Consider the following 14,970-nt stretch of genomic DNA (forward strand, 5'->3'; position numbering starts at 1 on the left):
GAGATTGATTTTGGAGTAAAAAAATAGAATGAGATAGAGATTATTTTGACAAAGATAAGAATGCAATTGTTGTAGATAAGTAGAAATAAAATTATTTTTATTTAATTAATATGAGATATTGACATGGAAAAAGTATGCTGATATGGGAGCCAAGGTAAGTTAGAGTAACTTTGCTTAGGAATTAAGTTTAAAAATACACTGGTCAGGGAAATAAAGTTTCAAAGTGTAGTAGTTTGGGAAAAAACTCTGAGTTAGGGTTCATGCACCTTCCAAACTCCAGCATTTCCTCCCCCTATATATACCCATCTCCACGTTCCACAAGTCTTCCCTGAGATAGGTCCCTTTATAATATATACTGGCAGAAAAGTAATTTTACAATCACTTTTAGAGAAGCCAAGATGGTGGTCGGCATTGATAATGCGGTTACCGCTACCAAATCCACCATTTCCTCTGCCAAAAAGACGCCTCCTACTCTCTCCTCCGACTCTGTCATCAACTTTGCTCGGTTTGTCCATTGCCTTCGTTGATTTCTCTAGCAATTATTTTCTTCTTTTTTTCCCTTTCCATGGGTGGTTGTGAGTGTGACTGCTACATTAATATTCCATTTTATTTGGTTATACTAAACACTCCAATTTTGTTGGCTTACAAATCCTGCTTTGATTGATGCATGCAATGCAATGAAATATGATATAGATATATTTTGCGGTTTGGGTTTCGGGTTTTGAATAGCTTTCAGTTTATTGCCAGTCCAAATGATTGATAATTTATACGATGATGAAATTTTCAACAGTGGTGATCCTACAATGTACGAGTCATACTGGAGGAAGTTGGGAGACAGGTGTTCAATGGTGATTTCTGGCAATGATTTGATGAGCTACTTCAGCAACCCGGGGAATCTGTGCTGGTTTTTGATGCCGGAGCTTGATCATGCCATTCGGAGATTGCATGGCGTGGTCGGGAATGCAATAGCTGACGATGATCGATTCATCGTGGTAGGGACTGGCTCGACCCAGCTTTTCCATGCTTTGCTCTATGCTCTCTCTTCTCCTAATGAGCCTGAGCCCATCAGTGTGGTAGCTGCTGCCCCTTTCTACTCTGTAAGCCTCTGATACAATTGTAATCATTGATATTGGTTGACTTCAGAGATTTGACTTTTTATATATGTATATCTTAACATTTTAACACTACTACTCAGTTTAGTCAAATCAATGTTTTGCACTTCTCCTGTTGCATTTATTAGGCTCTACTCTTTAATTGAGGGAAGAGCCACTGTTTTCCGCGTTGCGGGTTTCTACATGTTTAATCTCCGAAAAACTTTTTCCATTAAAGCAATTGGTTCCATTTTTCAATGACATGGGGAACGTTTGTTGTCAAAGGGAATATAGACAAATTACTGAGAACGAAATGGGACAAAGTGACAATCATGTTTTCCATTAACCACATAGGATTTAGAAACAACTACCAAACATGTGCATGTAGCATTGTTTTGGATCTTAGGGCGAACATGGTAACATAGGCATGACTAGTTTTTGAAGCATGTTGCGGTTCAAACCCAGATCCTCTACGGTCTGGTTCCAAACTTGGAGTAAAGTGTCACTTTTGGCATTTTCTGCACCAATTTACGAGAAAATGACATTGATTTACGTGCCAAGTTCAATCAGCTGCATCAAGCAGGAATTAGCAGGCACTAGGATTTATTAGTGATGGACTCAACCATATAAATTTTGAGCAGTTTTTGAGATATAAAAGCAGACATTTAGCATGTTATTTACGGTTCCCGAAAACCATGGAATCCTCTTATACAAATAAAATAATATTGTAAATGATCTTTAACATGCTTTCTTTGCACATTCTAATGTGTTTTATGTCTTCAAAAGCTTACATCCATGCATGAAATTTTAACCTCTGCTGACTAAAATTTACCTTGGTTGCAGTCATATCCAGAGGAGACGGAGTTCCTGCGTTCAGGGCTGTACAAATGGGCAGGTGATGCATACTCCTTTAATAAAGATGGGCCTTACATAGAGGTGGTCACTTCACCCAACAACCCTGACGGTGCAATTCGAGGAGCAGTGGTGAATCGTAAAGGTGGCAAACTTATTCACGACCTGGCCTACTATTGGCCTCAATACACCCCCATCACTGGTAGGGCTGATTATGATGTTATGCTTTTTACCTTCTCCAAAGCCACAGGACATGCTGGTTCTCGCATTGGGTAAGAATCTCCTGCCATGATATAATTAATCAAGAAAATCTTGACCACTTAATTTATAACCTTTTTATTCTGCAGCTGGGTTATTGTTAAAGATAAAGAAATTGCAACAAAGATGGTGAAGTTCATAGAGCTTAACAGCATTGGGGTATCCAAAGAATCCCAACTCCGGGCTGCCAAGATTCTAGGAGTTATCAGCGACGACTGCCTGAATTCTGGGCCTAACAAAGAAGAAAATTTCTTTGAATATGGACAGCACCTCATGTCTGAAAGATGGGAAAAGCTGCGGGAAGTGGTTAAACGCAATGGAGTTTTCAGTCTGCCTAAGTACTCGCCAGACTACTGCAACTTCAGCGGCGAATACACTGATCATAATCCTGGTAATGCACCATAAAAATCAATTAATGGCGGGCATCATTTGCACACTAATTTCAATATTGATGAAACTTTTTTTTTCTTGGTCTCTTCTTCTGATACAGCCTATGCATGGTTGAAGAGCAAGGAGGGCTTGAACTGTGACAATCTCTTAAGAGAACATAAGATAGTGACGAGGGGCGGGACGAAGTTTGGTGTTGGATCAAAGTATACTAGGATTAGCATGTTGAGTTCTGATGACGAGTTTAACCTTTTATTGGAGAGGTTATCAGCAATCAAAGGGACCACCAATGGAAATTATTAATCGTCAGGGGGCGAAAAGCAAAATCCTTTGATCGTTGCAGGTGTACATGCCCGATTAAACCACATGGTACGTGGAAATTGAACAGATGTATGTAGGAGATAAATAAAAGGACTTTTTGTTTAAACTTAAATAAAAGGGTTTTTTGTTTAAACTTTAAATAGTTGATTCTATATATGATAGTTCCATATTTCTGTAATTACTTAATTATAATGTTAATTTGATAAAAAATATTTCCGTGGTAGTACTTTAAGGAAAAAAAATGAATTGATGAACTTAATTCTGGCAGTTTACATACCCAACTCGTATTGAGTTGGGTTCAGGTAAGTTGAAAAAGAATATCGATAGAGGCAAGCCAATAAGGCAATTTTAAACTTGTCCAAAGAGGCAAAGATACAGATCTTGAAGGAGAGGTGGATAAGAAAATGGTGTCTTAATGGACAAATTTGTTATCACGATATCTTCATGTTTCATCTGTTTCCAGAGACAAAGGAGACAAATACATGCCATCTTTCCTAATGTTGCAAATAATTACTCAGTATCATGATGTTCTAACTCATTAAATTTTTTTAGCTTTATTTTGCAGCTAAGTTGTGCCTCCAGGTCCAGGGTTGAGTCCTCTTTAAATATTATTATTATTTTTTATTTTTTATTTTTTCTATGTAACAAAAATAATTTCTTGAATTATTCTAATACTTTAACGAAATTCAAGAAATATTTTGCTCTTAGAAATAAACTTAATTCAATTTTTTTATAAGTATATTTTTAAGATGTTATTCATTTTCATTTTAGTAAACCTACCTTTATTTTAATTTTATGTTATTACCATTATTTATTTATTTCTCCAAAAAAATAAAATACAGAATAAATAAATAAATAATATCATAAAATAAATAAAACAAAATAAAATAATAAAATCAAAATAAAAATAAAATCAAAAAAGAAAAAAAAAAAACTCACCACTAGGTTGGATCAAGTTCGAGTCCATGTGTGGATCTTGACGCGGATTGAGTATTGTTCATATGCCAAAACAACATCATTATAAAGAGGTTATAAAAGGCCCAAAAATCTTTTTTTTTTCATTGTTTCCCCTCTCTTTCTACCTTAGAGCCTCTTTATCTAAAACCCAAATCCCCTTTCATCAGCAACTGTAGCTACCTAATTTTTGATCGACTGTCATCATGTCATCTCCAAAAAATTCAACTAGCACCAGAAAACTAAAAAATCTCAGATTTTTATGGTCAAAAAATTCAAATGGTCGTCAAAAAACTAATCAGTCGCTGAAAAATTCAAACATTTTCTAGAATCTTATGACCTCATAAAAATTTTAAAATTTTTCAAAATTTTCAAATCACTTCTTTTTTTGTTTTAAACATTTTTCCTAAATAGATTTTTCAAAAAAATCCTAAGCCTCCTATATGAAGATTTCCAGTTTTAGTTTTTACAAAGAAAAATTTTGTTGTTTCTGCAAACAAAATTTTTTTTTCTTTATTAGTGGTTCCTCTTATGAAAGGATTGTGTTGTTTCTTTGGTGCTTGTGTGTGTTTTTTGAACCTAGTAGCTGCCCAAAAAAAAAACCTTTATTCATTTTTGTTTTTTCTGGCAGTGTTCCTTTTTTTGGTTTCTCCCTTCTTTTTCTGGTAATCCTCTTAGATTCCACTATGTTGTCTTTTTTTGCAATGTTTTGGCTCATTTATAGAGGTAATGAAACTTTAAAAATTAAAAGACTTTTTTAACCAGAGGCAACCTTAAAATTAAAAGGCACTTTAGAATTGAAAGTCTCCTCTAATAAAGTTTTAAAATACTGAGAAGACTTATAGATTATGCCCTTTGGTCTTACAAATCATGCCTAATTTTGATTGAGTCCTCTAACTAGATGCTTTTAAAATTAAAAAACTCCTTCGACCACAGGCTATGAAACTTTAAATGGTTCTTTTGACTAAAGGCTATGACATTTTAAAAGAAGCTCATTTGACCAGAAGTAATAAAACTTTAAATAGCTCATTTGACTAGAGGCAATGAAGCTTTAAATTTAAAAGGCTTATTTAACAATAAGCAATGAAATTTTAAATAGCTCCTCTGACCAGAGGTAATGAAACTTTAAATTAAAAATTTAAGAAAAAATGATATTTGAAAGATTCTTCTAAATAGAGGGTTTACATCTTTTCTGCTTTTGACTTTTCCTTTTGTTGGTCTTGGATTACCCTTAGACCTATATATTTGTTGTGTCACATGTATGCTTGAATGACATTTTCATACTTTTGCAATGTCATGCAATGAATGATGATCATGATGCAAGTAAAGTGACCATCTTTTTTCTTTTCCATTTTATGCCATTTTATTTTAATCCACAAAATTTCTCATTGTTTGTTTCCCTTTTTCTTTTTGAATCTCATGCATTCCAGCAACTAATTAAGTTAGGATAATAAGGTTTCTATCCAAGATTTCTTATTTCAAGGTCTACCATTTTTATAACTTATAGGCCTATTTTCTTCTTGACCTTTGTTCCTTATCATTTTGCTTATCATTTTAAATTTTTTTCAAAATAATGTGTCTTTTATGATCATTGTTGTTCACTCATCATCTTTTGAATATCATGACAATTATAACATATTGCACATTTCTCTTTTTAATGAAAGGGACAAAGTAAAGAGAAACAATGGTGTATTTTATTTCAGTAAAAGGGAAAAGTGTTTCATGCATTATCCAAAAAGATATAACAAGGAAAACAAGTAATCACATAATGAATATTTAGATCATCATAAACTAGTTCATCATGGATTCTGTTCTAAAAATTCTCAATTGATGCCCTTGACTTTCTGAAAATGCAACAAACCCAACTAGCCCAAAACCAATGAGATCTTCTTACATATATTGAGAATTGCCCCACTTATTCGATATTTCTTTATCTAAGTCACCTTTTTAGGTTTTTAACTTAGATATCTTTTCGGTTCATTTTACCTTTTCATCTTTTTTTTTTAAAGTATAGTACTTTTTTACTACATCAATATTGATTGGATTTGGCAAATCATCCCCATCCATTCTTGTCAAGATTAGTGCCCCACCAGAGAATGCTTTTTTTACCACATATGGGCATTTCCAATTAAGTTCATTTTTCTCAAAGATCTTATTGGTTAGGAAGAATCTTTTTCAAAACTAATTCTCTTTCTTAAAATCGTCAAGAGTGAACTTTCTTATCATGAGCTCACCTCATTCTTCTTTAATACTATTAACCATGGCAAAGTGCCTTTAGTCTTTTTTTTCAATAAGATTCAACTGTTCATAACAAATAAAAATCCACTTAGCTTCTTCTGACTCAACTTCCATGAGAATGCATAATAACATTGCTTTCATCCCATATACTACTGAAAATAGATAGCTCTTGTAGCTGTACAAATCAAAATTCAATAAGCATGTAATACAAATGAAAAAATTTTATGTCAATCTTTATTCACATCTATCATTTTTTTAATAACTCTCTTTATGTTTTTATTGACTGCTTCAACTACCCTATTCATCTTCAGACGATAAGGCACCAATTTGTTGTGTTTGATTTTGAACTAAACATAAACTTCACTCATCATTCTGTTATTTAAATTGAGACCATTATCCGAAATAATCCTTTTTGAAAGTTCAAATTGGCATATGATCTCTTCTTTTATGAACTTGCAAACCATCATTCTTGTCACATTAGTATATGAAGCCATCTTTACCTAATTTATGAAGTAGTCAATCATCACTAAAATGAATCGATATCCATTTGAAGCTTTTGGTGTATGGGCCCTATCACATCCATTTTTCACATAAAGAAAGGTTAAGATGTTGACATAACATACAAAGATGTTAGAGGAACTTGTATTTTATCTGCATAAATTTGACATTTGTGATTTTTTCTAGCATAATCGATATAATTTTTTTTCATTGTCAACCAATAGTACCTGTTTTCATGATCTATTTAATCATCATGTGGCCATTTGTATAAGTTCCACAAACACCTTCATGGATTTCTTTTAGCAACTTTTTAGTTTCAGTAGCATTCACACATCTTAATAATATTTGATCTCGACTCTGTTATATAAAATTTTTCCATCCAAAAAGAAACCCATCACCAATCTTCTCAAAATTCTTATATAATTCTCTTATATATGCTTTGGGTATTTCTGATACTTGACATATTGTAACATGTCAGAATATCATGGCTTCCCATCAAATTCTTCTTCAACATTTGAACAATGAGCTGATTTCTCTCGCAAGCTTAACTTGATGGGTTGGATATTGGCATTTTCATTTAGCTTGAACATTGCCACCAATGTAGCCGTAACATCAGCCATCTAATTCTCTTCTTAGGATAAATGATGAAACCAAATATTCTCAAATTTTTTGTTTAATTTTGATATGTACTTTTGGTATAAAACCAATTTTGAATCTATGGTTTCTCATTCTCTTCGCAATTGGTATATGATCAAAGCAGAGTTTCCATATACTTTCAATGTATAGGCCTTCCTTTCAAAAGTAACTTGAAGACTCATAACACATGCTTTATATTTTGCCACATTATTGGTATAATCAAAACTTAGTTTTGTAGTGATTGGGTAGTAATCTCTTTATGGAGATATCAAAATTACTCCTATACCATGCCTCAAAGCTTTTGATGCACCATCAAAATACATCTTTCATGCATTTTCATTAGGCTCTTCTTCATATATGTGCAACACAGACATTAAGTTTTCATCTAAAAAATTGAATGTCACAAGCACATAATCTTCGTGAGAGTGTTCTATAAGAAATTCAATAATAACACTTTCTTTGATTACTTTTTGGGACACACATATAATGTTATATTCAAAAAGTAATACTTTCTATCTTACTATTCTTCTTGATAACGGAGGCTTTTCAAAAATTTACATGATTAGATTTAACTTCGAATGAGCCAAGTGGCATGATACAACATGTACTGTCTGAGCCAACAAGTCATCCAAGCTAGTACATTACACATATTTTCTAATGATAAATACTTAGACTCGTAATCAATCAACTTTTTGTTTAGGTAGTAACTGGCTTGTTCTTTTTTTTTTATTTCATCATGTTGCCCCAAACACATCTCATTGATTTTTCATACACTGTCAAATACAAGATAAGGGGTCTTTCAGGGACAGACGACATTAATGTTAATGGATTTAATAAGTACTCTTTAACTTTTTCAAATGCCATTGGATAATCTTTATCCCATTCTCCTGACCCGTGTTTTTGAATAATCTTAAATAGAGGGTCACATTTGGTTGTGAGTTAGGAAATGAAACAAGTAATATAATTTAATATCTCTAGAAATCTACTTACTTCTTTTTACGTGCCCAGAGGTGGTAGCTCTTGGATGGTGTATATCTTATCTGGATCTATCATAATTCTTTTTTTACTGATGATAAAAGCCAATAATTTTTTTGAAGTCATGCCAAAAGTGCATTTAGCATGATTGAGCTTGAGTTGAAACTTTTTTAATTTCTCAAATAACTTTATAAGATTAGCTACATGATTTTTTTCTTCACAAGATTCGGCAATCATGTCATCCACATACACATCTATTTTTTTATGCATTATATCATAAAATAGAGTTACGATCGCTTTTTGATAAGTTGTCCCAGCATTTTTTAAACTGAAGGGTATGACTTTATAGCAAAATATTCCCCATAATGTTACAAAAGTAGTCTTATCCATATCTTCTTATGCCATCTTGATTTGATTGTAACTTAAAAACCCATCCATGAATGAAAATAGGGAATGCTTAGTGGTACTGTCCACTAAGGTGTCAATGTATGGCAATAGGAAATTATCGTTCGAACTTGCCCTGTTCAGATCCTAATAATCAACACACATCCTCACTTTTTCATTTTTTTCAGGTACTAAAACTATATTTACCACCCATTTAGGATATTTGGCCACTTCTAAGAATCCCATATCAAATTGCCTTTTTATTTCTTTTTTCATTTTCAATAATATTTTAGGTTTCATCTTTTTTTATTTTTGTTTAATTGGTTTGCACTCGGGTTTTAAACGTAGCTTATACAGTAGAATTTTAATATCTAGCCCTTGCACATCTTGGTATGATCAAGCAAATACATCTACATATTCATGTAGTAATTTTATCAGCTCTTACTTTATTGGTGATGGCATTGAAGTACCAATCTTAACCTCCTCCTTAATTTTTTCATCCTCTAAATTCATGACTTCAGTAATTTCTTGATGAGGCATGATTTGCTTCTCTTCTTGTTTCATTAATCTTAATAGTTTTAGGGATATTGCATAGTCCTTCACATTTTCTTCATTATCAAGTTCACCAATATAAATAAAATTTTCAAAATCAAATCCTAAAATATTGCCATGATAATCTTCACATTCATTATTTAAATACCTAAAAATAAGTGAAATGGATGAAATGTAGAGGGATGTATAGTAATGCAAGAAAGTGAAATGAAAAAGGCAAAAGGAATATGACAAATGCATTATGCTCATCATTTATTCAAATAAAAATAAGGAAACAAAAACGAAAGCACTTAGATTAAGTTCAACACATTACTTTAAAAAAAATTTAAAAATAGCAAGAAGCTCTTCAACATGCCAATTCTTCAGTTCTACATCGAAAATGGTAAGATACACCTATGGACTTCTTGGATCTTCGTTCATCTCTTTTTCACCCACCATCTGTATTGAAAATTTAGAGAAGATATCCTTCAATAATGGTGTAGGCCTTTTTTTTATGTTTGCTACTACATTTGGATAGATAGAGCCAGTTGAGATAAAAGTCTCATAGAGGAGAGAAAAAGATAAGCCTTCAGTTTCTATCTTTTGCCCTAGAAAATGAACCAACCTCTTTTCTCTTCTCTCTTTCATTAATTTATCCTTTTTTTTTAAGTTGGCTTATATCCTAGACCAAGCCAATAATCTTTTTTAGGTATCATCCATGGTCATTTCATCCTTTACAAGTCAACCTAGGCTTGTTTCTTTTTTCTTACCACTTCATTAAGAGCCATCTTAGAAGCTTTAAATAGACATGAAATAGACATTTTTTATCTTTCACCCACATAAGTTGCATTAACGAATTCAAAAGATTTAAAGGAACATTCTAAGGCTTTTTTAACTATTTCAACATATAACATGGTTAATGATTTAATGACCAACAAATCTTCTTTACTGATAATAATGACTACCTTTTCATCAATTATAAATTTCATCTTCTGATATAGAATGAAAGGGATAGCTTTTGCTATGTAAATCCATGGCATTCCTAAGAGACAACTATAAGAATGACCAATATCCATGATCTGGAAAACTATATCAAAAGTACATGGGCTAATTTGAATTGGTAGTTCGATATCACCTATCACTTCACAACGAGTCCCATCAAAAACCCTTATTATCATATGACTCGTCTTCATGTAAAACATGTTGACCGAAAACCTAGATAGTATAGTCATAGGTATGACATTCAAAGATTCATTATTAATAAGCACTTTAACCAATGTGTGATCTTTATATCTTGTAGAGATATGCAAGGCCTTAGCATCGCCCCTACCACTGAATGGAATTTAATCATCACTAAACGATATAAAATTTCTCATTGTGATATTTTTTACTATGCAATCAAGTTTCTCTATAGATATATTGTGAACTACATAAGCCTTATTGAGTACTTTAAGTAAGGTATTTCTATGAGACTCAGAATTTAGAACAATGAGATCATAGAAATTTGAGCTGTTAGGTGATTCAATTACTCCGCCATGTTGTATTCACTATGCTTAATAAGTTTCAGGAACTCATAAGCTTTTTTTTTTTACCAAATTTTTATATTCTCGGTCTAAGACTAGGGTTAGATAAGTCTCTTAATCATTGAGTGTCTTTTTTTTATAAGCTTATCTCTAATTCTTTTACTTTTTTTTGGTACTATTTCAAGTGCTTCTGTGGTATAGCATTGCTCAATTTGAGTTATGCCCCCTACACCAGTTATGTTTGCTGTACTTACATCATATGAGCCACATTGAAAGGAACCATTATCCAAACCTTGTGATATGATATTATAATCATATTTCCAATGCGCTACTTTATCAGTTTTGTATGAGAATGGGCTAAAGACCTCAATTGTCACCTTTGGCATAGTTGAACAAATTGATTTATCAATTTTATCACTCCATTTCTCATCATAAAAGATGGTGACAAGTTTAAAATTCAAATGAACTAGGTTATTAACCTTAACACTCTATTTCTCTTTTATAAAAAATGGTAATAGGCTTGAAACTCATTTAATAGGGCCTATTCTTGAACGAATCTCTAGTCATAACTTTTATTAAATTCTTTTTATATTCATCATAAAATTTAATTAGAAAAGAATAGATCATCCTTTATAATTCCTATATGAAGTCTTTGTAATTCTAAAGTGAAAGACCAACCATCCTCATGTGGAATTCAAAAGTTTGATTAAGATTATATATGAAATTCCCATTTTTTGTGTCTCCAGGTATTGGGTGAATCATATTGGTTTTCACTATGGTGGTAAATATTTGATCCATAAAAGTTTTGATCTCGTTTACTTCGTTTTTAATCTTTTAAGTTGTCTCACTACTTAAAGTATTTACCGATCCCCCACCATGATTGGGCAACGAATTGGCATTAACACTTAGTTCGACCTTTGTTGTGAAATTCAAAATCCCGTTATCAATCAAACTTTGCACCTTACATTTGAAATCATACAATTTTTTAGAAAATTACCCTGAATCCCATAATGATAATCATAGTAAGTTTCAGGATCATGTCACTTTAGATATGAAGGTTTTAGAGGCTCTATGGGTAATCGGGCCACTAAGTATTTTTGGAATAGCTAAAAGAATAACTCTGTGTAAGTCATAAGAATTGGATCAAATTGTAGTTATTCTCAATTATTTTAGGGTTTTCTTCGATTAAAATCTATGGTGTTTCACTAAGAAAAAAGTTGTGATAGAGCTGCTCAAGGAAAAAAATTGATTTGAAAGGTAGGTATCTGGGTTTGGATTAACTAGTAATGGTATGGCTTTTGAGAAATGTTGGAAATGGTTAGGTAGAAAGGTTTATATGTAGGATATGAGTGGTATAGAGTAGAAGGTATTGGTTTTGGTTACAACTTGCACTTCTGCTTCTTTCTTCTTGGGCAATTCTATTTTTTTTTATCTTGAAACATCAATCCTTCAATCTTTCCATTCTTAATGGCATTTTTTATTATCTCACCCATAATCACCATATCAAGAAATTTTTTTGTGGCATGACCAATGAGCCTATCATAATATAGGGCTTGAAGAGTATTGATAAACATAATAGTTGTTTCTTTCTTGGTGAAAAAAGATTGAACTTGGGCAATGACATTTTGTCATTTCTAGGAATACTCTTTAAAGTTTTCGTTAACCTTCTTTTTCATGTTTTATAAGGACAATCTATCTGCAGCCATGTATGTGACATGCTTGTATTGAGTAATAAATTTTTTGGCTAGATCTTTTCATAAATGAATATGACTCACGTCTAATTAAATATACCATCTGGCAGTTGGTCTGATAAGACTATCCTAAAAATAATGGATAAGTAACTTATTGTTGTCTATATGCTCGATCATTTGATGATATGTGCTAGAAGGCATTTGGTTCCATCATATTTTTCAAATTTTAATACTTTAAACTTTGTTGGGATTACCAAATCTGAAACCAAATTGAGTTCACTTGCATTAATTGTGCGAAAAATATTCACACCTTCAACAACTCATAGTTTTTCTTCCAAGAGATTTAATTTCTTCTATGCCTTTATATTCTTAGATTGTTTAGACATGCCTTTCTTTAATTTCTCCTATTCTCTTGGATCATCTAAATTTGAAACTATAATGGGATTAACATGACTTGCCTCAATGTTTAGACCACTATGTCTTTGACTTTGTGGTTGAACCGTGAAGAAAGGTAAATTAAACTGAACATGTGGCTGCCTTTCAAGCTGTGTCATTTATGGATGCACTTAATGATAGGCTTAAACATAGGTTAGAATGAACCTTGGTGGAAACAATGGATCTTCCCTATCATTGGTATTTTCTTAAACTTAAGGCTCTTTCTCAGTGGTCACTTTTTCAGCTACCTTTTTTTCCTTATCATGTCAATCATTGTAGCCGTTTCTTTTTTAATCTCTTCTTAAGATCTAGTTATTTATTCTATCAACTCTTGTTGAGACCTAATCATCTATTCCTACATCTTAAACTAAGTTTTCTCTATCTTTTCCATTCTAGATGCTTACTCGTTTTTCATGATTCTCACTTGTAAGCGAGTGTTGTAACGATGATGGGTGGTCTAATCTATGTTTTCTAATGGCCTAACTATCTTTATACTTGATCAAGTTAAGGGAAACTTTTTTAGATTTGTTATTTCAAAGCTTTTTCTTTTAGTCATGGTGTATTTTTTTTTAAAATTTAACATTGAATGGAACATACGTGTGATATATAAATGCATGAATAAAAAGAATAAGCTTGTCATGTATCCAATATTTGTTAAAGATTTTAAGTTTAAACTTGAATCACCATATCACAATGTCTTATTACTCAAATTACAATATTTTAACTTTGAGTTTGCCATACTATATTAAAATTTTTAAAAGAAGCACCATACATGCTTATAATATTTGTATGCATTATCTAGATTGGTCAACTATTGGCTATGCTGTTCTGGGTAGACCTCTTTCTTTACTTGTTTAGCTTCTTAGGCCATGTTTCTTACTTTGAACTAATTTCTCTTATCTATTCTATCAAGTGAGTGACTTAAGATTCCTTCTGCAAACATTTTTCCTTTTAATAATGTGCTTTTTGAGGCTTTAAGTTTGAATTGATCTTATTTTTCTCTCAAGACTTGAATGGCTTTATGTTGATAGTATATTTGTTATTTCAAGTCATCCATGAAACCTTACAGTATCTTCTTTTCTTCCACATATTGGCTAAGCTCTTCTTCTTTAATAAATAGATTGAACTTAAGTTGTTTTGTATTTTTTTTTTAATTCTTAAAGCTTAGTAGTCATTGAAATGAAGGACTTATGCAAACTTTCAAAAATCTTCTCTTGTTCTCTTTCAAGTCTTCAAAATTTTGCCTCACTTTTCTCAGTTTCATCTTTCCACTCATTAATATCATGCTAAAGCCTCTTCTTTTCAAGTTCTTATATTTCTTTCCCTTCTTCAAATTTATGTTTTATAATCTTCATGTCTTTAGGCATCTCTTCACAATAAGCATCTTCTTGGTGGCATGATCTATCTTCTTTAACACTAACTTTGCTTGTGATGCGTTGACTTTTTCATATCAGATATTTAGGCGTGGTTTTGTCTCTATACCCTTCATGATCCACTATCTGGGTTTATTTCAATTCTTTGATAATCTTTTTCGCCTTTCCAAGAAATCTTGGCTTCTCGAAAGAGAATTCTAATTCCCGAAACCCATAAGTCATTGAAACAAATTACTCTGACCCCAATTGTTGATGAACCATCATTGGAGCACAGCTTATACCTCCCTATGACCCTAAAAGTGAAACCCACAACTTGTCACCACACTTGTACAACATGGCTTCTCGTGGCATCCATGGAGTTTTCCATATAACCTGAGCACTGGTGAGATTTTTTAACATCGATACCCATTATTCCTTGAACTTTGATTTGGCCACTCAACATTGTAAAATTCCTCAATTGGCCTACTTTTAGTACTATAAGTAAGATAAAATTTACCTACAGGATGCTGAAGATAACTTCTTGCTTAGATATAAAGTAACTATGCACACCCTATGAAGCATCCACCTCTTATTCAATAGTGATTCAATGATCTAAACATTTTTGCCAAAATAGGAAGAACATGATTGCTTTTATCGTCCACCTGCTCGATGAAGTCAATCACTAATACCTTAATGTGGCTTAAGACTTTCAGGAAAATCATTAAGCCATAAATTGCCAAAGCTATTATTCTCATGCCTCATTCATCTTCTAAGTGTTTGACGTCGTAATCACGCAAGATTTCCCATGGGATACAATCACTTTTGCCTTTTGTTTGGATATATG

General features: G+C 32.3%; 1 protein-coding gene across 1 annotated transcript; it reads left to right on the plus strand.

The window, feature by feature from the left end:
• Nucleotides 1-268: 268 nt before the first annotated feature.
• Nucleotides 269-3,133, plus strand: LOC111287963 (L-tryptophan--pyruvate aminotransferase 1-like). Its single transcript, XM_089758869.1, has 5 exons — nucleotides 269-505; nucleotides 791-1,097; nucleotides 1,935-2,215; nucleotides 2,291-2,592; nucleotides 2,692-3,133. The coding sequence occupies exons 1-5, from the start codon at nucleotides 399-401 to the stop codon at nucleotides 2,889-2,891; spliced, it is 1,197 nt and encodes a 398-aa protein (XP_089614995.1). The 5' UTR covers nucleotides 269-398; the 3' UTR covers nucleotides 2,892-3,133.
• The last annotated feature ends 11,837 nt before the right edge of the window (nucleotides 3,134-14,970 follow it).

This window comes from Durio zibethinus, chromosome 4, assembly GCF_047325235.1.
Source record: "Durio zibethinus cultivar Kanyao isolate XHJ-2024 chromosome 4, ASM4732523v1, whole genome shotgun sequence".
Classification (NCBI taxonomy): Eukaryota; Viridiplantae; Streptophyta; class Magnoliopsida; order Malvales; family Malvaceae; genus Durio; species Durio zibethinus.